The sequence below is a fragment of the Haemaphysalis longicornis genome, unplaced genomic scaffold (assembly GCF_048455015.1).
Source record: "Haemaphysalis longicornis isolate Haplotype H1 unplaced genomic scaffold, Haemaphysalis longicornis Haplotype H1 scaffold_5, whole genome shotgun sequence".
NCBI lineage: Eukaryota > Metazoa > Arthropoda > Arachnida > Ixodida > Ixodidae > Haemaphysalis > Haemaphysalis longicornis.
Genome location: NW_027526385.1, coordinates 99,766,230 through 99,790,765, shown reverse-complemented (window position 1 = coordinate 99,790,765; position 24,536 = coordinate 99,766,230). Strand labels below are relative to the sequence as shown.

Sequence of the window (24,536 nt, the reverse complement as noted above, 5' to 3'; positions counted from 1 at the left end):
TGCCAGTGCTATTCGGCTGTTTCCGAGATATTTAATAGTGCCGAATGACGTGTGTTTCTCATGTTTTTTTTAATACAGTGTTAAATAGGCGAAAAGATAAGTCGAGAAAAAATCCGCCGTTTTTCCGGGAGCGGGAGTCGAACCCACATCTCCGCATAACGCGTGCGGTGCGTTAACCAATTACGCTACCCCGCAGCGGCTCCCCTCTCGACTTTTACCGGGGGGGTTTATATTTACAAGGGCTCTGAGGCCGGTCAACTAGCGCCACCCCTCGACTACCGCGAGAGACGTAGAACGTCTTTTTTCCCAGCGGCCGCCACGTAAGACGTGGTCGGAGGTCAGTGTTAGCAATTGGCATATCCGAACTGCTGGAGCCAGAGTCCTCGTAATGCATGTAGCAGAACAGAAAGATACGGGACGAGGGACTCAGTAAGGACACATATCAAGGTTGCAGTCGTCATTGCCAGTGCTATTCGGCTGTTTCCGAGATATTTAATAGTGCCGAATGTGTTTCTCATGTTTTTTTTTAATACATATTTATATATATATATATATATATATATATATATATGTGACGCAGGAGACATGGCGTCCCTCGAACCAATACCTTTATTAGCAACTTTTTCCTCGTCCACCACTATCGCACCGCACCGTCACTTGATGGCTCATCTCCCATTCCGGCCAACTAGACTGCACCATCCATCTGCGGGACGTCATATATATTGAGAGGACCTTGAGGGACAGGTGCAGGAGGACGTTTATTAGGAAGCGTTGCAACTGTCGCGGACCCAGAACCAGCCTCTGATGACGATGATCTTCCCCAGAGGGGAATTGGTCTAATGGTGATGAGAATGATTATGAGGGGAAGAAGATGAAGCACAGGAGGTTGCCCACAATGTACGACCCGGTCACTGTAAATACGACGCGATGCTCAGAACGTTCTCACAATATATATATATATATATATATATATATATATATATATATATATATATATATATATATATATATATATATATAGGAAGGGGGAAGTAGTAGAAGGTACAGCATATGCATGGAGAGGAAAGCCACAGAGGAGAGGACAATGTAGAAGGGTTGAGGATTTAAAGGGGCCATGACAAACGGCAAGTTTATTTCACTCGAAAGATTGCCGCGTTAGAACAATTCTGGCACCACTTCTAAAGTGAACTTCAGTCAAATAAGATGTATATTAATGAAAATAAAGAATAGGCACGCGACCCGCACGCAATGTTTTCACACCACCGCCAGTACTGGCGCAAAATTTAAAAGCTGAGGAAACGTGTTAAAAACTTCCTTTATGTATGAAGGTGCCTGCTAGGAAGTTTCACGCTCCTGGCATCGTTTTGGCAGCCGTTTGGCATCGACATCAGCGTGGTGCAACGAGCGCCACGCCCCCAAACTGCCGACGTAAGGGCTCCCGTGACGTAGTCTGTGCGCTGCCTGCTGTTGGCGCGCGCTGCTTCGCCTTGTGCATACGTCACAGTTTTGGGACTGGCTGTCATGCTGCCCAGGCGCGTGCGACCACAACCGGTCAGTGGGATGCACGCGCGCGTCTAGACCGGCCGTGGTGTGACGAAAACACTATCAGCGGGGCACGGCTATGGCAGCATGGCTACGCTCACGGTCAAGGCCCGGCACCACTGATGATGATGGTGGCGTGAACATATAATGATGGAAGTGGAGCTAAATTCACATGGTGATGTTCTCCTGTCATGATAACCGCCTCGGTGTTCTTTTGGTCGGAGCTGAAACTGACACGAAAAAACGAGGCTGAGAGTAGTTATGTACGCAGCGACTCTGCGACGTGCAGTACGCCCGGGAGGCGACGGAGAGGCAAGGCCGCGACGTCCCCACATGAGGGACCTAAGGACCGGTCGGCTGAAGCCCTGCGGAACCATAAAGTTTTCACCAACCAAGCTATATCGACTATCTGATGTGCCATTCTGTGATTACTGAGCTCGTAGGTACCCACAGCAGCGAGAAAAAAAAAGTAACACGAAAATTGCGTGTCAGTACTCGTGTCAGTACTCCTTTAAAATTCAATTGTCTTCTATAATGGCGCGAATCTGGTGATCTTCTTTTTTAGCTACACGCGGATCCTCGTGCGCCGCGCTCTGAAACGCAATTGTGCGTGTGCGTCTGTGTCGAGTAAGATCGCTTTCCAATTAAATAAGAACCAGCACGCTGAGGAAACATGTTATGGCCGCGCACCTGCAGAAATGATGGAAAATGAGTTGCACTAGCTCCTTTCCGTACCTACTTATTATGAGGGCAGAAAAGCAGTAGTGAAAAATGGCTGTGTCATTCCTAATTCTATGATTTGGTTTACACCTACAAATATCAGGCGAGGTTGAAACCACGATTCATTTGTGGATGAGGCCGTTATGGCACCGTACCCTGCAGTGTATGCGAGCTAGCCTCCGAGCTTGAACCTACCACATTATTGGTGTCATGCTCAATTGCCAACGTTTTGCTCAATAAGCCTTCATACTGGTTACCAGCCTGGTATTAATAAACCAGCAGGCGCCTACACAAACAGTAGGTTATGCGGAACTCAACCGACATTTGTTACGCCCCATAGTGCACGTCGGCATACTCTCGCGCTACGGCAACGTAAAGTAATGTGATAAAATACTTTCGAGTGCTCGGCAAGGTTACAAAAACTGTTTCACACCCTCACTTGCGTACGATTGCCGAGAACTGTATGCAATGCCGTCTGCCAAAGTCGACAACTTTGAAGGCCTGGAATTTGTTTTCGTCTTGCATTTTCGCGGTTTTCGGCTATTTTTGAATTGAATTTTTGAATTGAATTTTATTCATCAAGCATGAACATGAAACGTGAATGGGTGCAGATGCACTGGGAGGTCGCAAGGTAAGAACCGCAGGCGGGACCTCCCATGATGATTGTAAAAAAAAGAGCAATCATCAAGCAACACTAGAATACAATGTCAGCAAATAAACACTCAGCATAAAACAGAGAAAGATGATTACAAAAGCCAAAGAAAACCAAAGAAAAAATATTACACTAAGAAGCAGGAACACTAAAAAACAAAAAATAGAACTCCAATCTATTCAAAAATGGGGATATGAATACCACATCAACAACAAGACATGATACTTTAGTTACAATTCAATCAAACAGAAGGGCCTAACAAGAAAGTCTTTAATTTGGTTTTAAAAACGCAAAGTGAAGTAGAAGATTTAATATCAGAGGTTACTGAATTCCAGAGCGAAATGGCCGAGAATTATTACAAGTAGGCTGTCCCTTTTGCTCGAAAAATTGCTAGAGTTTACGCCTAGCTCCGACTCTTCGCTCTCCGCACAAGACCGCGGCTTCGCAAGGAATGTTGCGACGCAGCAATATTTCTTCCGCAGCTTTATCAAAAACCGTACTTTAATCACGCATCGAGCTAGTTTACGATATTGTAAGTCTTTTATTATGATGAAAAGTTACGCACACGCAAAACCTCGTGCGGACAAGCATCAAAAGTCAACCGAGAGCAAAGAAACAGCAGGGAGAGCGAACCCTACTGAAGCAGACGACAAATGCGAGAAGCAGACGACACGGAGACGCGCTTTGCAGCGCCGTCCGCGGTTGCGCTCACCGCTAGTCGGCGTTTCGCGAGTCGCGGAGAGCAATAAAAGACCGCAGACAACGCCGTCAGCTCCGCATAGAAGTCGTGCGTGAGGGTGGGTCCAGTCTCCCCGAAGCGTTCGGAGCGGAGCAGAAGTGAAGGCATTTTTAGCACTTTCGCCTTTCTGCACTAGGCATCCTTCAGAATGTAAGTGCTCGAGCCCACCGCCTCGCTTTCATTTATGAGCTGGCGTCATTATTGATACGCTTTTAAAAATAGTCTTTCTTGGGCTACCCAAGCGCCCGAATGTTCGTCTCTCTGCTTGTCTGCCGGTTGTCTGTCTGTCTGTCTGTCTGTCTGTCTGTCTGTCTGCTGTCCCTCGATTGTGTTTTAGAGCTGCCGACTAATGCCGCCGCCAACAAGTATGCCTGGGCGATATTGCAGTGGGTCCTCAGTTCTGTTTGAATGTATCGCTTGATTGGTAATGTGCAGATAACTATGCGTTCAGTGCGGGCCCATATATTACGTCAATGTCACGCGCCCTACCCGGCAGAGAAGAAGGAAACGGGAAACCCGGACATGCTTGGCTAAAGAGATTTATCACACAAAACACGCACGTCGAAACCAAACCCGAGTAAAGAAACTGACACGCTATAACAAACTACAAAACCCAATAAACAATGTCCTAATACGACTCTGCCTTACAGCTTCACAATGTCCCGGGAAGATGTTCTACAGAATGTAAGGCTTACTGAAGTCATGGGCTACGGCGGACGGGAATCGCCGTATGTCCGTGAAGAGCTGGTGCCATCGTTCTGTCATCACTATGTGGGGGGACTGGCGTAGTGCGACTCGTTTCGGGAGCGTTGCCGTTGTGGTGTCCGTCGTAGCGGAAGACGACGGTTCGATGCCGCTGACCGAGAACACACGCCCGTCGCCGCTGGAGCCGCCAAGACGTGGGTTGGGGGAACGTCGGGAGGCTGAAGCCGATGCGTCGTCGGCCCGCTCCCGTCCAGGCTTGTGTGGCCACGTCGGTGCCCTGGGTAGCGTCACCCCAGGCTTCGTTCTTCGGAAGCCCGATGTCTTCCTCCGCCCCTGCCTCGATCTCTCCTCTTCCTTCTCTTCTTCCTTCGTCGTCCTTGCGGGGATTTCCCTTGACTCATGACAGTCAATCATATCCGTATTACATCCCCGTAGCGCGAAATTCACAAGTTTCTCAATATTTATTTTTCGCTCACTTCGTGTTTTTTAGGTGGACTCCCCAAATTACCAAATTACTAAATTCGGGTGGAGTTACCAAAGGCCAGTTCTTAAAATTTTTACTAAGTTGCATTTTCCGTTCAGAGCCCCTTTAAATTGTTAGTAAGCTAAGGGCGGATCACTCGCGAATGTCATAGTACGCGGCACAAAGCAATATGCGCATCTCACTGACATACATGCACACGATAGTCTGCCCTTGCGGGGCGCAAACGGAAAGGCTGCGATCGAAACATCAAGACATTCCGCAAAGTAATACGCAAGACGTGCGCTCTCCAAGAAGGAAACGTTTCGGCGGCGAATACCAACCTGAATCCTAAACTATGCATAGGCTAAGATTCGACGTTCAGAATTGCGACGCGCAAAAAGGTCGCGACAAGGAGGACGTATAAAAACACGACTGCCTCTACTAAAAACACGACTGCCTCTGTGTGGACGTATAAAAACACGACTGCCTCTAAGTTTTGAATACAAACATACCCACTTACTGCAGTCAACGAAAAGTCACTTATGCAACCTTAGTCAACTACAGCGATAATTATCAGCTGACTCTGTGTACACCCCTGGCCAAACTTATTTACTCACGCGGTGTTCGCGTGTATTCCAGTGCCTGTTTTTAAGACAACCATAAAGCTTAACTGCGAACTCACGATATATATATATATATATATATATATATATATATATATATATATATATATATCATCCTCATCAAAAGCCTATCTGCGCCCCTACGCCCACGGCAGGGCAAAGGCCTGTCCCATTATGCTCCAATTACCCTGGTCCTGTGCCAACTGTGACCAAATTATCATCGCAAACTTCTTGATCTCATCTGCCCATCTAACTTTCTGCCACCCTCTGCCCCGCTTGCTTTCTCTAGGGATCCACTCTGCTACCCTTAAAGGGACACTGAAGTGAATTTGCCAAGCTCCCGTTTTTGCCTGCACTGCGTAGACTGGCTCAAATTAGCACACTTTTCATCGTTTATCCGGTTGACAAATCGGTAATTATTTTACAAAGCGCGAAAGAAGAAAAACTACCATGCGCGGTTTGCGGCGGCCGCACCAACTAAAGCTGTGACGTTAGGAGGAGCGGGCACCGTGATTGGACGATGCCCAAGGTGAGCAACCAAACAAGTTTCGGTTTCGGTTTCGGTTCTGTAAAACACAACTGGTGGCGTTGTTGGATGGGCATTCTCAATAACTCAGTAATCACCGTACCGCGCTTCTGCCATGTTGTCAGCTGTAAAAATGCATAAAGGTAAGCCTCCCAGGACGGCTTGGAATCGTAGCATTCACTAGCCGAGACCTACGCAGTGCATGAACGCCCTCCGCGTACCCGTAGACGCCCAAATATCATGCGCTTTTCCCCCATATTTGGAGTTTGCCTCCCTCAAGCCTGTATCGTAAAAAGCGTGTTCGTACCAGGCCAAGGGTCTGTTCATTCTGGCCTGTACCCACTTCCTGCAAGAGTCGGTACTTATGGCAACAGCACGCCAACGAGAACTCGCTAGCGCGCCAGTGCCAGCCTGCGCGCGTTTTGTGAACTAGTTCGTGGAGCCATGAACGTTGCGGCCTAAAAAAAGCTGAACGCAATATAGAAAACATCGGCGGAAAACGAAAAAGTTAACTTACAAAAAAAAAAAAATACGGGGAGCCGTGCAGTAGCGCAGCCAATTGCGAGCTCGGCTCCTCTCGACGTCACACGAAAACGCCACAGAAAATGTGCGAGAGTAAAGAGAGGAGGACAGCATTTTCGAATTAATTTTTCTACTAAATAAAATCGCGTAAACGCGCCCAGAGCGGTCGAAACATGGCCTGGGGACTCCGGACTACAATTTGCGGTAGTAATCCCGCAATGTTTACATATCACTTCAGTGTCCCTTTAATGACCAACGGTTATCTTGCCTTCGCATTATATGCCCTGCCCACGTCCATTTCTTCTTCTTAATCTCTACTAATATATCCTTAACACGCGATTGTTCCCTGACCAACTCCGCTCTCTTCTTATCCCTTAATGTTATATCTATCATTTTACGCTCCATTGCCCGATGAGTCGTTCTCAATTTAAGTTGAACCCTCTTAGTGAGCCTGCAAATTTCTGCCCCGTAGGTGAGCACCGGTAAGCTGCAGCTGTCATACACTTTCTCCTTCAGCGACAATGGTAGGCTGCTATTCATTATCTGATAATTTCTGCCGTATGCACTCCATCCCATTCTGATCCTTCTAATTATCTCTGCCTCATGGTTGGGATCCGGGGTCACAACTTGGCCTAAGTAGATATATTCGCTTACCACTTCCACTACCTCGCCCCCTATCCCAAACTGCTGTGCTGTCCCAAGGTTATTGATCATTACTTTGGTTTTCTGCATATTAATTTTCAGGCCCACGGTTCTAGTCTGTTCGTCCAGTGTGGAAAGCATGCTTTGCAATTCGTCACCCGAGTTACTTAGCAAGGCAACATCATCAGCAAATCTGAGGTTACTGAGGTATTCTCCATTAACCCTTACTCCCACCTGTTCCCAATCCAACGTTGTGAATACTTCTTGTGGACATATGGGAATAACATTGGAGAGATTGTGTCTCCTTGTTTGACGCCCTTCCTTATAGGTATTTTACTGCTCTCCTTATGGAGGATAATGGTAGCTGTGGACCCATTGTAGATATCCTCTAGTATTCTTACATAATGCTCATCTACCCCTTGGTTCCTGATGCCTGAATGACTGCTAGGGTTTCGACCGAGTCAAATGCTTTCTCATAATCTATCACGGCTATATATAGGGGTTCAGTATGCTCAGCGCACTTCGCTATCACCTGATTGATCGTTTGAATATGGTCCATTGTTTAATAACCTTTACGGAACCCTGCTTGTTCTTTAGGTTGACTGACATCTAAGGTTGCAAAAATTCTGTTAGCGATTACCATGGTAAGTACCTTGTAGACGACTGAAAGTAAGTTGATCGGCCTGTAATTTTTCAAGTCCTCATGTCACCTTTCTTATAATGGATTAGGATGATGTTCGCGTTCTTCCAAGATTCCGGTACACTCGCGGTCATTAGGCATTGCGTATACAGGTTTGCCAGTTTTTCAAGTACAATTTGCCCGCCATCCTTCGGGAGCTCTTCTCTTATCTGATCTTCACCAGGTTCTTTTCCCCCTTTTATTTCTTTCAAAGCCTTCCTTACTTCTTCTGTCGTTACTGGTGGGATCGATGTATTTATCTCCTCTGAACTACTTTCTCGTTCGGCATTATCCCGGATGTCCCGGCTACTGTACAGATCCCTATAGAACTCCTCGGCTACTATGACTATTTTATCCCTATTTGGGGTGACATTGCCTTTCTTCTGAGTTATCCCCACGCCAAGACGCCTCTTCACTGCTTTCATGCTACCTCCGTTCTTTACAGCGTATTCGAACCTCTCCATATTATACTTCGTATGTCAGCTCGGGTGGAGATTATATATATATATATATTTATATATATATATATATATATATATATATATATATATATATATAATTATATGAAAAGATAAAAACTCACACAGAGCGCGAAAAAAATAAGGTTTATAGAGACAGAGACAACCGAGAAAGACGTCGAAAATAGAAATAGGTTTACTGACGTTTCAGGGAGAGGACTCCCTTTCTTCAGAGTCCCAAGAAAGGGAGTCCTCTACCTGAAACTTCAGTAAACTTATTTCTATTTCCTACGTCTTTCTCGGTTGTCATATATATATATATATAGTTATATATATATATATATTTATATATATATATATATTTATATATATATATATATATATATATATATATATAAAAATATATATGTATATATATATATATATATATATATATATATATATATATATATATCAAGGTGTCGAACCAGAACCGAACCGAACCCAAACCGTTATTTTTTGAGCACGCTGAACCTAAACCGTTACTAAACCAAAAAGAGAAATATCGGTTACCGGTTCATGACGAAACTGTTCGACCCTCCGTAGTTAATATTGCACAGTCAATGCAATTTAGGCCTTTTTTTCTTTCACGTACCAGCAACTTCGTACCCGCTCGCGCGCTTTCCCCTTCAGACAATCGAGCACTATCACGCTCTATGTAACAACAAGGGAAATGAATGAGCACCAATCTAGCAATGGTCTGTTGCTGCTGGAAGCGCGAGCGTATCGTGCAAGCTGACGAAACGAAATGTCATTCTCGGCAACTTGCAGGGGATATAAAACGACTTTGGGCTTCCCTAGCTGCGACGCAATCAGGCTCCAGGAGTGTTCCACTGCGCAACAGCGAAAGCACAGACCTGGTGTGTGCAAACGTTTTGCATTTCATAATTTGTTTAGAAGGTCCGACACCTGCAAATTGTCAATATGACAAGTGTGACCGCAGGAGCTGCTCAGTGGCCAAGGCGTTTGCTGCTGGCCACAAGTGCCTCCATCTCCCTTCCCCACGACCATTTTTCTGAAGTAGATAGAAACCGAGAACGTCCGTGTATTGAGATTTTGATCCACGTTTAATATCACCAGCTGGTTAAAATAGGTCTGCCGGCCTGCAACATAAGCTGCGCCTCGGGGCAGAGATATAGCACGGGGAATCAAACGCGCCAGTTTTTTTTTATGTGTTTACACGGAAAACAACAAAAAAGAAAAGGCGAATCACGTTGTTTTAAAATACTACGCAAAAAGTAAGTAAAACCAAATAAGTACAAAAAACAGCAAAACGTCGATATTGCTTTATACTTTTCTTTGCCCTCCCTTCCACAACCAAACGTGTCTCCTCAATGCGAAGGAAGTGAGTTCCGTGGTCAGTTTTTGAGGACAGTACAGTGGACAAGTACCGTTTCCGTTTTTTACAGATAGAAAAAACAACAGATGTCATGGAAAACTGTTAAAGGAGTGCTGACACGAAATTTCTCGCTTTCAGTTTTTATGCTCTAAAGAATACCTATTGGCCCAGTAATTACGAATATCGAACCGAAAGCCGTCAGCTGCCAACACAGAATTAATTATAGCACGTTTATTGCAACCAATTTCAAATTTGGTCGCTGCGGGGGAGAATGGCCGTTCGAAGGCCAGCCTGCAAGCGGGCCAGCCTTACGTCACGGTCTCACTCGTGACGTCAGGGACGTTTTTCTTTCCTCCATGTGTTCGCCGCATCGTCTGCTACGATTGCACATTTGTCCGCACTCGCCCGCGCAGTCGACATGTCGTCTGAATCGTCAGACTCGGATGAGTCGCTGTCACCCGACAGACAGAACAACTTTATTTGGCCAGGCGACTAGGCCGGCGATGTCTTCGCCGTCGTCCGTTTTTTATTATCACTGCGGCACGAACCGGCGCAGACCGTGATAGCAACAGCTTGTCGCCACTCTTCTAATCAATCTGATCGCGAAAAAGAAGTTCCACATGCGAGAAAGTAGATGTTAGTGTGTTGAAAAATTGTGCTATGGGTTGTTATCAGAGCTGAATTTAAAATTGGCGTTCACATATTTGCCGCGATGGTAAGCCTACGCTGACCGGCAGCGGAGGTTCGGCGCCGACCCAGCACTGCCGGCACCGCGGTGCGGCGAGCGGCCGAAAGATGGCGCCACCTGCGCGCTAAAATCAAAACAGGCCGCGGCAGATGTCTTGGTCACCGATCGCTGAAACGGAAATTATTGCCAAAATAAAGCTCGATATGCGAAAAAGGGGATTATAGTGTGGTGAAAAGTTGTGTAAGGGATGGTCACTCGCAGTTGTACAGATACCAGCAATCAAATACCCGCCACGATACTAAGCCTAAAGTTCCCAACACCCAAGGTGACCCGTGCAACCCCGAGCCCGCTGGCTTGGGCGACAGTTCTTGCGGCCGCCTCCGCGCACGAACTCAGTCCACGTTTAGCGCTCCATGTCGTCGCGTGGAAAATAATGCATCTTGGCGTCGTCGTCGATTTGCTCGGACAGCTCTTCCACGAGCAGTACTTCGCATACCGCGAGCTCGCCATAGCACAACTTGGGCGAGCTCGGCGATGTGCACCACCGCGTCGCCGCGGTGCCGGCACCGCGCAGTTTTCGGCACCAGTGCAAGGGAATACCGTCCGCCGGCCACGAACTGAAGAGCGAATACGTCGAACACGCAACGTTTACAAGCATTGCTCACACAGCTACGCCCACGTCTCCTGCCCAAACGAATACCACCGACAACAACAGCGCAGGATATCGTTTCCGGCTCCGAAAACGACTATATGACGTCACCCTGAACCGGCCAGACAGGCAGGCCGATGTTTCGTCACACCGAAAGCGATTTCGCTAGTGCTGCCGATTTGTGGAAGCTCGCGGCCTGGACAATCAAAATCGATTTTAGATGTGATTCCGGCCTCGGATCGCTGCAAAAATTTCTGTGAGGCATCTGTACAAACTACTGAAGACAATTATATCATTTTTTAGCCGTCAAAATTTGGTGTCAGTACTCCTTTAAGGTGCGCACTTAATCCCTTGGCAAGAAACGGCAGCCCTCGACCTTGTCTTGTAAGCAGAAACAGTAATAAAGCAGATGACACGAGCAGAAAGGCAGGCCGGTAGCTCACACTGTCCCATTCGCCCAGCGATAATCTTTTCTGCGTGTTCTGCAGTTTTGTCGCTTTCAGATCTGCTTTTGTTTAGGCGCGAAGCTACTCTTGCTCGGGCCCTCTCCCGTCCCTCGTTGCTGCTGTATACGGCACGGCACATTAATGATGATTGTGGCAGGATCCCCCTAGGGATTGGCCAACCAAAGATTGGCCGAAGAGGACAAAACGTTCAACGCGTTCGTTAGTACTCAACAAGGAGAAGAGGAAGAAGAGGTTGTCGTTCGTTGCCTGCGAGCTCAAGACACGTACCAGGGGTACACGACACAAGACGCTCTGCAGAAGGCGACGGCCAAGGTGGCTAAAATGTCACACACCGAATTCGCCAACTTACCCATGGAGATTCTCATCGTCCAAAACAACCCCTGCATAACCACAACAAACATCGACGTCGTCGACGGGCTTGTCAACGGAGCGGTGGAAAGCTTGACGTGTCGAGTCTTTATATGATGTGCGGGCGAATGTTTCACGGCTTTGCCGATAAGCATTTTAGATGCAACGCTGAGAGGAGCATCTCTTGCCGGCGGCCCTGTCCTTCCTGCATCTTCGTTGTCCGCGTCCGCTCAGCTGCGTCTCTCCTCCGCTCGCCTCCTCTGCTCTCTCCGAAAGCGAACACTCTCGCCCAACATCTGTGGGCGCGTGGCGCAGCGTACTCTCACTACGCCGGTGGGCGGCGCTGCGCACGGCGCAAGCGCGCTTGTGCAGCGCCCTCTCTCTCCGCGGTCTCCTCTCCTTCGGGTGCGCTGCGCATATAAGTGGAGTGCCGCGCTCCGGACGGTCTCTCAGTCGACGGTCGTCCGCGCTACGCTTGCTCTCTCTCTCTCTCTCGCATTACCCGATGATTGCTCACGCAATTCGAGTAATCGACCCAACGGAAACGCACAATGGAACCCCCTTCAGCGTCGCATCACACCAGGGTTCCCGCGAGGGGAGGTGGGCGTAATTTTAGATGCGACGCTGAGAGGAGCATCTCTTGCCCGCGGCCCTGTCCTGCGTTCGTCGGCGTCCGCGTCCGCGGAGCTGCGTCTCTCCTCCGCTCACCCCTCTGCTCTCTCCGATAGCGAACACACTCTCTCTCAACATCTGCGGGCGCGTGGCGCAGCGCACTTTCACTCCGCCGGTGGGCGGCGCTGCGTGTTGTGCGCATGTGCAGTACTCTCTCTCCCGCGATCTCCTCTCCTTAGGGTGCGCTGCGCATATACGCGGAGTGCCGCGCTCCGACCGGTCTCTCAGTCGACGATCGTTCGCGCTACGCTTGCTTTCTCTCGCATTACCCGACGATTGCTCACACAATTTATTTATTTTTATTTACCCTCAAGGTCAATAGACATTACAGAGGGGAGTGGGTAGGGAGAAACAGTGAAAATAACAACACAACGAAACAACAAAAAAAGAGAACAATAGTTGTACAGTCAGCACGTTTCTGGTCATACAATGTTAGCTATTGCGTTCTTGAAAAGGTTGAAGTCTCGAGTGGTTGCTGTCGGGTTTGGAAGGCCATTCCATTCCTTCAATGTTCGTGCCATGAAAAACTGCGAAAAGAAGTTAGTTCTGCAGGAAGGAATGCCGACTTTGAAGGGATGATCCAAACGTTGTGAAATGTGATGTGGACGGATTATGAATTCATTATGTAAGAAGGCATGGTGGTAGAGCTTGTGAAAAAGACATAAGCGGGAAACTTTACGGCGTGATGCAAGGGATGGTAGACTAAGGTCTGCTTTCATGGATGATATGCTTGCGGTGCGATTGTAATTACATGTAATGAAACGAGCCGAGTTATTCTGAACCATTTCTAGTGACTGTATTAAATTGACGTGAAAGGGATCCCATATTGCTGCTGCGTATTCTAGTTTTGAGCGAATTAGTGTTTTGTATAGGAGTAATTTTAGAGTGGAAGAGGCTTTTGAAAAGTTACGGCGTAGGTACCCAAGCATGCGGTTGGCGTTGTAATTACATAGGTGATATGAACGTTCCAGGTTAGGTTAGTTGTGATGTGCACACCAAGGTATTTGTAAGAGCGTACATTTTGTAACGGGTAGTACACAGGCGGTGTGCTAGGAGACCTAGTTACACGCATGAGTTTACACTTATTTGGGTTTAATTCCATCAACCAGTTGTTACACCATTCTGAAATCGCATTAAGATCTGACTGAAGAATATGTAAGTCGTTAGTGCATGTTATTTCTCGGAAGATCACGCAGTCGTCAGCAAAGAGATGAATGTTGCTAGTAACATTAGAGGGTAGATCGTTAATGTAGATTAAAAAGAGGAGCGGACCAAGAACTGAGCCTTGTGGCACACCAGAGCGCACTGCACTTAGCTCAGATTCTTTGTCGTTAGCGCTGACGAATTGGGAACGGTTAGTTAAAAACATTCAATCCAGGTTAAGAGTTGTGAATCTAGATTAAGAAACCGGAGTTTAAGCAACAGAAGTTTGTGACATACTTTATCGAAAGCTTTGCTGAAATCTAAAAATATGCAATCTGCCTGTGATGAACGATCAAGAATAACGTTTAATTTGTGCGTAAATGATGCCAGTTGTGTTTCGCATGAATATGATTTACGAAAGCCATGTTGGGATGGTGTAAAAAAAGAATTCGTCTCGAGGAAGTTGGCTAGATGTGAATACAAAATGTGTTCAAGAATCTTACATGGAATACTAGTAAGCGAAATTGGACGATAGTTAAATGGGCATTGCTTGTTACCAGATTTGTGAAATGGAACAACCTTACCAACCTTCCAGTGTGATGGCAGGAGAACCTTCGGTGAGGGACTGCTGAAAAATCATTGATAGAAAGACTGAAGAATAATAAAGTGTGCCCACCAAGAACTTGGGAGTAATTAAATCACAGCCTGGGGCTGAAGATACATTTAACAATGTTAAAGCACTTTTTACACCATCGTAATCAATTGTTAGCGGCAACATTGCAGGGTAATCAAAGCATTCTAGTTGTGGTGATGGGCAGTGTGCAACGGAAGTGAAGTTTTGTGAAAAGACACCATTAAGCAAGGAAGCACAGTCTTCATCAGGAATAGATTCACCGTTGTTATGAACAAGCGAGATGACAGTATCACTGTTGGCGTTTATCACGCGCCAAAACTTTTTGATATTAGTTGTGAGCATGTTTGGCAGGTTATTGCGGAAAAAGTTATCTTTGGCACTTTTTAGTGCTCCTATATATTCTTCTGAGGCTGTCTTGTAATCTTGCCAACGGGCGGGATTTGTAGATCGTTTAGCAGACCGATACAGGCGCTTTTTTCTGTTTGACAAACGTTTTAAGTGAACGTTATACCACGGAGCTTCTGGGTTAACTGTGATAGTATGCACGGGTATGTACTTCGATGTAAGATCATTGACTTTTGATAAGAACATGTCCCAGTTGGTTTGACGCTACGGCTGTCAAAGCTGGCGGTGAATATGTCTAGAAAATTACTCAGTTCGACGTTGATTGCTTGGAAGTTGGCTTTGTTGTAATTTCGAATAATTTTAGTGTTTCGTTCTTTTTTAGGAGGTATCAGATTCACGTCAAATGTAAGCAATAAATGATCGCTCAGTCCTGGAAGATATGTTATGTTGGAAACAAGATCAGGGCGAGATGTTAGAACCAGGTCAAGTGTGCTAGAAACCGACTGCGTGATTCTTGTAGGTTTGGTTATGAGCTGCGTTAATGAAAATAATGTGCAAACATCCATGAAGTCACTTGCTAATGAAGAAAAGGGCTGCAGGATTGGGGGTTGATTTTGCCACCTAATATTTGGAAGATTGAAATCGCCGAGTAGGATTAAGGGCAGATTCGAGTAGCTGGATATCACGTGGTTAATTAAATCGTGTAGATTATCTGTGAAGCCTGGTGGAAAATTGGGTGGACGGTAGCACACTCCTAAAACAATTTTTTGGTGAGCTATCCGGACGACAGCTCAAACAGTTGCAATGTTGTTACTAACGTGGACAACACTTGATGGTATTTCTTTACGCACTGCTAGTAGGACACCGCCACCGTGTGTGTACCGCGATCAAACCGATACACAGTGAAATCGTTAGCCTGGTCAAATAACTCGTTATCTTGGATGTTTGGATGCAGCCATGTCTCGGTTAATGCTATTATATCAGGATTGCAGGTGTCGATGTACGATGTTAAGCAGTCACGCTTGTTCATAATGCTGCGAATGTTACAATGCATGAAAGATACTTTTGATGCACGATTCGCACCGCCCCTCTCAACTCCCTAGCTTTCGACACGTGCCTGAGGGGACGGTTGAGAAGTACCGATGGAGTCTGCGCACGCCTGCCCATCGGTGCTACTAGCAAGGTGGTTAGTTTTGTGCGACGACGAGCATTCGATAACTTTGTCGGCTACAGAGTCGTACATATACGTTTGCTTGTTTATGACTAGCTTGTTGTATCTAAGCTGATATTTGGGGGAATCGGGCAGGCCTTTTGCATAATCCAAAAGCTTTTTTCTAAGATTACGTGTACCGACGGAGTAATCCTCACTGATTACTACGTTTTTTTCTTTCAATGTTGCTCGAGCGGCAAGAATCGTATCCTTAATTTTGAAACTTGTAAATTTCACTATAATGGGACGGCATGTGTTTGGCGAGTATTTTCCGAGTCGATGTGCGCGTTCAATTGCGTTATGGGGCAGGTTGTCGATTGTGCCATTGAGGCAGTTTAGTATTTTTTCTCTGATTCATCCCACGATTCGCGCGAGTCTGGGATTCCTCGAAAGATAATATTGCTGCTTCTTGACTGGTCTTCTAACTCGTTCAAACGTAACTCTAAGGGGTCAACTCGAGCTTCCAAATTAGCTACGTTGTCTTCAACGCCGGCAACGGTATCTTCTAGCTCGTCTATACCCTTTGTTTTTTCTTCAAGCGTGTCCAGACGTTGGTTAATGGAGCCAATTTGGGCCTCTAAAATCTTTTGCCCTGCCTTTATAGCTTTGACGTCAGCAACTAACTCAGACTGTCCCTTGGCTGACTCTATGGAACGTGCCTGGAGGTCCTTTAGGATGTAGAAAATGGGAGACATCTGTTCTTTCGGATCGGCCGGTAGGAAATCGATTTCCGTTAGGGCTTTAGAGCGTGTACTAGGAGGACCTGGATTGACCTCAACATCCCCCGAACACAACAGCAAAAAAATCATTGACAAGCAGTCGCATACAGTTTCACATAGCACCCCTGGGCACGGGAGCAACAAAAGGCAGCGGTCATCGCTCTTTTTAGCGTACAGAGAGGGTTGTTTACTGACCTGCGTAACATAAAAGCGCAGAGCGTGAGCGGTGCTGGTCGTCATGACGCTCCCGTGCCCACTGAGGTTGTGACGGTAGTCGCAGCCTTTTAAGCCACAGCCTTGGCGTGACGTAGCGGTTGATGACGTAGGTGCGCCATACTCCGTACTGTTGATGCGTGGACGAAAGGTTGGCTCTGGTGGACGTACATGGTAGCTTCGCTGATCGTAATCGTTGCGCGCGAACTGTGGCCGCACGTGTGGTGTTGCTGGAAGGTCTTGGGCAGGCAGCGAAAACAGCAGGAACGACGAGGCCACGAATGCCTGCGTAACATAAAAGCGCAGAGCGTGAGCGGTGCTGGTCGTCATGACGCTCCCGTGCCCAACGAGTAATCGACCCAACGGAAACGCACAATGGAACCCCATTCAGCGTCGCATCACACCAGGGTTCCCGCGAGGGGAGGTGGGCGTAATTTTTTGCTTCGCCCCTCTCATCATCATTCACTTCGTGGAGATGGCGGAATTTTTTCGAAGGTGCACTTGTACTGACTGCCCAACTCGCTACATTCCTTCTACTGCTACTCGTAACGCGTCCCGGAGGGGAGTACTGCTGTGGACGAATTAAAGAGCGTGTACCCGAAAAAGTCCCATCTTATACACCGCGCGTCATATTTCCCTTTCGTATTGGTAACAGCATAATCTGTTATAAGATTCCGCAATGTAGCACACGGAACGATGGCTGGGGGTCAGGCGGTACGATGACATACTGATTGTACTGCACACTTGCGGTATTGGCCGCGACGCCCACCACTGGAGAGGCCAGCGCTGCGATCGTTTTGACGTCACTTGTAGGATCACCGTTCCTATCTTGCTGCGCAGTTGGCTGGCTGCGCGTGGCACTTCGCTTAGGAAGCGCGTTTTAAAGTATTTTTGTGTTAATTTCCTTCGTTTGAAGCTAATTCTCAGTGCGTGAAGCGCAGTTCGACCTCATGGGGACTTTATAACCGTATCAACTGTGGTAGATTATCCGCAAACACCACGAGCGTGGTGGTGTATTACGTATGCGACCGAGGCGTAAGCAGCGGCTTGTTTCCCCGATCAACAATATAGACTGCGACGATCGCCGAGTGAAGTTTCTAGATTTCCCTTGTTTTCAAGAAATGTATAAAGCAGGAAATCGTGAAGCGTTAACTGCTCGCAGAAGCACACGCACCCGCCGTGCCTGCCCGCACGGCCGACCGTGCGGCTCGAACCGACTCAGGTCGCGGCAGCAACAACTTGTCGCCGCTTTTTAAAATCACACAAGTCGTGGAAAAGAAGTTCCAGATTGTTGAAAGTAGATGTTAGTGTGATTAAAAATTGTGATAGGTAGTGTTATCAGCTGTGGTTTTCAAAGCGATGCTCAAATATTTGCCGCGATTTACGCCGACAGGCCGCGGAGGTCAGTCCCGGCAGCGCCGGCCCGTTCACGCACCGTGCGGCGAGCGGCCGAAGAATGGCTATGCTTGCGCGCAAAAATCGGCCGAGGCGGTGCAGGTATTTCGATCGTCGATCGCTTCAACGGAAATCACCGCGCTTACAGAGTTCCCAGCGTGGTGAAACGTTGTGTTAGGGACTGTCACTCGCAACTCTAACGGCGATGAAATATCTGCTGCGACGCCAAGCCTAAAGTTCCCAACATCCAATTACGTGCATCTGAAGCCGGCTGCGAGCTGTTTGAGATTAAGGCCCTCCCGTCGCGCACGCGCGTGTTGCGTTTGGGTTCCGCTAACTTCTTGGGGGCCACAAACGCTCGGTTCTTCTATTTCTGTCTATATCTATGTATGTATGTATGTATGTATGTATGTATGTATGTATGTATGTATGTATGTATGTATATATATATATATATATATATATATATATATATATATATATATATATATATATATATTGTAAGGCGAGGGAAGACCCCACACAAGTCGGCAGCAGTACCAGCAGTCTGGGTTTTAATCCGCCCGTCGGTGACTCGACAGAACAAGCCACTCGCGACGATGATTATCTACAGATGATGATTATAATGGGTATGCACAGATGAGAGATTGGCCCTACCAACTCACGGCGATTGGCCACAGCACATATAAGGGTCCTACAGCGAAGCAAGTGCTCATTAACGTTGAATGCACTCACCCACGCCCACAATATATATATAGATATATATATACAGTCGAACACGGATATATCGAACACGCATATATCGAATTATTGTCTATATCGAACAGTCTGAGCATCCCCTTGGAAAACCATGCAAAAGCATAGCGCTGTTCGAGTGTATCGAGCTCCCGATCACGGGCACGTTCGATATATCGAACGCTTAGCCGCAAGTTACCGCTTGTCGCGACATTGAAGAGGTCTGTGGTGTGTGCAGCTTTCAGGTAACCATTAGATGGGCATATTTTATATTTCGAATTATCGATATATCGAACTTTTTCGCGATCCCTTTGGAGTTCGATATATGCGTGTTCGACTGTATATATATATATATATATATATATATATATATATATATATATATATATATATATATATATATATATATATATATATATACCATGTATGGGTTTGTTTGGCTTAGTTTATTTATTGTTTGTTTTTACTGTGTTATCGGCTGTGTTATCTGCGTTTCAAACGAAGCGCGTCTTACGTTCTTTACTTTTATGCCGCACGGGCTATCACATTCAGATAGGCAGACTGTTTCGCCCTAACTTCACTAGCCCAGAATATTCTTCTGTGATCTACAATGTTCTGGATGTGATCGACGTTTCCAGAAACACTTGCGCCGATTGATAAATGCCTGCAGAGGAGACGCCGCGGCATTCATTCGACAACACTCGCCTGTGCTAGTCACTTTGTTGACCGCTGCTTCGCCGCCTCTGTATTCTTTTGAGTTGTTAGGGGAGCACAAGTTCGCTCCAATAAACTTGTTTCTCCTTCAAGACAACTGCGTCGTCCTTGGCTTCGTGACATCTGGTGGAGGTGCTGGGTACTAAGCCTTTATGCTCTCTACGACATCTAGAAGCCGCCAAGCCAGTCCAACCGGAGAAAGCCGCCGACTGCAAGGATTGCTACCCAAGTTCGGTCTTCTGCCAGAAGGGCCGAAGAGAAGGAACGCTGCAACCAACACCATGGTGCAAGAAACAACGTCGCCAATCATCCTGCAGCAGCCCCGAGAACCGCCATCATTCCGAGGAGCCCCCGCTGAAGACCCCAAAGAATGGTTGGAGAAGCTGGAGCGCGTCAGCATCTTGAACAGGTGGGACGACGAAGAAACTTTCCGGCATGTCTTCTTTTACGTAGAAGATGCTGCTCGAACTTGGTTCGAGAAGCATGAGAGCTGTTTGACCGACTGGACGCAATTCAAAAGGGAGTTCTTTAAGACCTTCACTACCGTGGTGAGAAAAGAGCGAGCTGCGCTTTTGCTTGAAACTCGAACGCAGCACCCCAACGAAGGGGTCGTGATTTTCGTTGAGGAGTTGAAGCGACATTTCGCCGTGCCGACCCTGAAATAACCGAAGAAAAGAAGCTCAGGTTTCTAATGCGAGGAGTGAAGCAAGAGCGTTTTGCTTGTCAAGTCCGTAACCCTCTGAAGACAGTGGCGGAATTAGCGTCTGAGGCGGCCGCGACGGAGAAGACGCTAGAATTTCGAACGAGGCAGTACGATCGCCCTGTCAACGCACTGTTCTCGGAGACCATCGGTGCCGCAACTGTAAGCTCCGATACATTGCGCGAGACCATCCGAGCAGTGGTCAAGGAGGAGCTTCAGAAGCTTTTTCCAACGACGCCGCAACCTCAAGTGGCTTCCCTGACTGACGTCATCCGAGAAGAGCTTCAACAGGCGCTGGGGACTTCTAGGCCTTCAGAAGCACCGCGTCAGCCCCAAGCGATGACCTACTCCGCAGTTCTTCGTCAACACCGCCCTGCTCCAACCCGTCGTCAAGAGGCCGAGCCATACCGCCTTTCAATGCCGCCCGCCCGACGCCCTGTAGACCAATACCAGACGCCAAGGAAGACCGACGTGTGGCGAACGCCCGATAATCGCCCGCTGTGCTACCACTGCGGAGAGGCCGACCACATCTACCGTCGCTGTCCGTATACAAGAGGCACGGTTTGCGAGGATTCTCCGTCGACGCCCCACGCCCCCGATACGGCCACTTCACTGCTGAAATCGAAGAATACCTCTCCAACACCAACCGAGCACCAGCCCGCTTCAACCCTTCACCGTCACCCTACCTGTATCAGTCACCGAACCGCCGCAGCACTGCTGCCTTCTGACGTGGAGCCCAGCCCACACGGGGGAAATTAAAAGCAGCAACTTCGGGAGGTAAAGTTGCACAACGGCGGAAAAATGAAAACCCTCCAACGACGCAGCGACTCGCTGAAGACCATGATCCAAGACATGCCCCGACCCCGACGACCCAATCTAACCCTGACGTGACTCCCGACCACGACGACTGCAAAATGGCGCGACGTGTATCCGACATGACCTAACCTGCCGAAAAGAATACAACGAAGACCACGACGCTCAGTGCCCGACCGTCAACACGCAGAAGCCGAGATACGACGCCACGACGCACCCGGAACTCAAAGAAGGCAGCGTCCGACGTTCAGCTGTCCATCGACGGCTTTGAAGTAGTCGCCCTCATAGACACGGGCGCCGATTACTCGGTCATGAGCGGACCTTTTGCGTCTAAGCTGAAGAAAGTTATGACCAGATGGGACGATCCGCACATTCACACAGCAGGAGGCCACCTCGCGACGCCAAGTGGAACGTGCACATCGCGCGTCACCATAGACGGCACAACGTACCCTGCGACGTTCGTCATTTTGCCTAACTGCTCCCACTACGTAATTCTTGGAATGGACTTTTTGACGGACAACGGTGCAATAATTGATCTACAGACCAAGTCCATAACTTTTTCCTCCGATCACTCCATGACGCCAGAGCCGAACCCCGAACACCGTGCTGCTTTAAGGATCGCCGATGATCATGTCACACTGCCACCCCGCGCAAGCTTGATGATCCCCGTCTACTGTGAAGATGCCGTTCCTGACATCGACGCTATCGTGGAGAGTGACCAAAGGTTGCTTCTCGACCGCGGTGTCTCCGTTGCAAGAGGCATTGCGCGCTTCACGGAACGCCAATCCCAAGTTTCGGTCACTAATTTCAGCGAGGAATACCAGCATTTAAACAGGGGCGCTTCAATTGCGTACCTCAAAGAAACGCAAGAAGCAAGTTACGTGGTCGCGGTTGCCGACGTTGAACGCGCACGCGAAGCGACCTTCAAGCTTCCAAATCCCTTTGACGTGAATCCGGCGTTACCGCAAGAAGAACGGAAGAAATTATTGGATTTGCTGCATCGCTACAAAGAGTATTTTTCGTCGAACTCAAAACTACGTCAGGCACCTCTGGCGAAGCACCGAATAATAACCGAAGATAGAGCCCGACCTACAAGACAGTCACCGTACCGCGTCTCTTCACACGACGGAAAGCCATCCGGTCTCAAGTCGGCGACATGCTCAGCGACGACATTATACAGCCGTCGAAAAGCCCCTGGGCTGCCCCGGTCGTACTCGTGAAGAAAAAATCCCGCACATTAAGGTTTTGCGTTGACTACCGGCGACGGAACAAAATCACCAAAAAGGACGTGTACCCCCTCCCCCGAATCGACGACGCCCTCGTCCACCTCTGCCACGCGAAGTACTTGTCATCGATGGATCTGAAGACCGGCTACTGGCAAATTGAAGTGGACGAGAGAGACCGAGAGAAGACTGCATTTATAACCCCGGACGGCCTATACGAGTTCAAGGTGATGCCGTTCGGGTTGTGCACGGCGCCAGAAACGTTTCAATGAGTCATGGACACGGTGCTAGCTGGCCTTAAGTGGCACACCTGCCTCGTATAACTCAACGATGTTGTGGTATTCTCCCGGACTTTCGACGAACACCTTGCAAGGTTGCAGCCTGTTCTCGAGGCCATCCGTACGTCGGGGTTAACGCTGAAGCCTGAAAAGTGCCGCTTCGCGCACGAGGAACTCAAGTTTTTGGGCCATGTCGTCAACGCCGCGGGAGTCCGGCCTGATCCGGCGAAAACTTCCGCCATAGCGAACTTTCCAAGACCGAAAGATGAGAAGGGCGTGCGGAGATTTCTCGGACTATGCGCATACTACAGGCGCTTCGTCGCAAACTTCGCCCGCATTGCAGAGCCACTCATCCGCTTGACAAAAGATAGCACCCCTTTCAGCTGGGAAAATGCCCAAGAAACACCCTTCTGCGAGCTGCAACAATGCCTGTCAAGCCCGCCTGTGCTCGCGCATTTCGACAAAAACGCCGAAACGGAAATGCACACGGACGCCAGCCAGTGATATATGCTTGGGGGTCGCCCTCGTACAAAAGCAAAGCGGGTGCGAGAAAGTAATCGCCTATGCCAGCCGTGGTCTGTCCAAGGAAGAAAGAAACCACTCAGCCTCAGAGAAAGAGTGCCTCGCGATTATATGGGCCATTTCAAAATTTCGCCCATACGTATATGGAAGACCATTCAAGGTTGTGACCGACCACCATGCGCTGTGTTGGCTCGCCAATTTGAAGGACCCCTCTGGCCGTCTTGGTAGGTGGAGCTTGCGCCTGCAAGAATTCGACGTTTCAGTAGTCTATAAATCCGGTAGGATACACTCCGACGCCGACTGCCTGTCCCGTGCCCCCGTCGACCCACCACCACAAGACTCCGATGAAGACAGCGCGTTCTTCGGAGTCGTGACTGAGAGCGACCTGGCCGCCCAGCAGAGTGCCGACCCCGATCTACGTGTCATGATCGACTACCTCCAAGGATGCAACGTCGCCGTGCCCAGGGCCTTCAAACGCAACTTACGTGCATTCAGCCTGAAAAACTCCACCCTCGTGAAGAAGAATTTCAGCCCCGGAACGAGAGCAAATTATCTTCTTGTGACCCCGGCAGATCTTCGTGACGAAGTTTTGGAAGTGTACTACGACGACGCGTCTTCCAGACTGTGATGATCAGGTTAGGGGGAACTTATGACGCGGATTGAGATGCCAGGAGCAAGAAGATGCGACGCGGTTTCGGTGAACGAGGAAAACGAACATTTATAAGGGATGGCGAGTTAGGGCAAGGGCAAACGCTAACCAGGAGACGTATGCTTAACAAAAATTTCCCCGCATTTCCCCGAGGGGTAGAATGTGAAAGTGCGAATGCAGGAGTTGAATTTGCGCGGTTCGGTAATGTTCGCGAAAGTGAGATCACACACACACACACAACAACAACAAAGAAAGAAAGATGCATTTATTCACAGACACCTATTTGTGTTGTCGTTGTACTTGGTTGCTAGAGCGGATCTCAGCTTTGAAATTTCGTGTCAGTACTCCTTTAAGCGGGTGCATTAGCCCTTCTCACGCCCGATTCCTGGCCAATCCCCCACGTGGGTATGTGCCATGCACAGACACCTATTTGTGTTGTCGTTGTACTTGATTGCTAGAGCTGATCTCAGCTTTGAAATTTCGTGTCAGTACTCCTTTAAGCGGGTGCATCCCATACAAAAATGCCTTATGGGCGTCTATAGAAAAATGTATGGTGAGCTATGACCGCCTATGGGTCCCTATGGTCACCCATAAAAGTGCATAAATTAGGCTATAGCCAGCTATTGAAGTTTTTATGCATCCTGCACTAAAGAATGTAAACCATACAATTCTCTTTAGACGACTATAGAACATCCTAATGTGTTTAGTCTATTGAGTCACAGCTATTCAGGCTACTATAGCCAGCTAAAGAAAAATTTATGGCTTTAGTT

At 48.0% G+C, this 24,536-nt stretch overlaps 1 protein-coding gene and 1 pseudogene across 3 annotated transcripts in view; one reads left to right on the top strand and one right to left on the bottom strand.

Annotated features, from left to right (window-relative positions):
- Positions 1 to 24,536, top strand: part of LOC144138620 (uncharacterized) — a 108,551-nt gene that overhangs the window by 68,877 nt on the left and 15,138 nt on the right. The window contains exon 1 of one of the 3 annotated variants that reach the window (XM_077671001.1): positions 3,657 to 3,803. The exons of 1 other annotated variant lie outside the window; for it this stretch is intronic. Coding sequence is in view for 1 of the 2 variants with exons in the window: in XM_077671004.1 (XP_077527130.1) it covers positions 3,802 to 3,803 (2 nt within the window). In the remaining variant the exon portion in view is untranslated. Of the gene's footprint in view, positions 1 to 3,656; positions 3,804 to 24,536 lie in introns of those variants that run through there. One more of the 3 variants, XM_077671004.1, reaches the window with a different exon arrangement.
- LOC144139338 (uncharacterized) lies at positions 13,531 to 17,067 on the bottom strand (annotated as a pseudogene).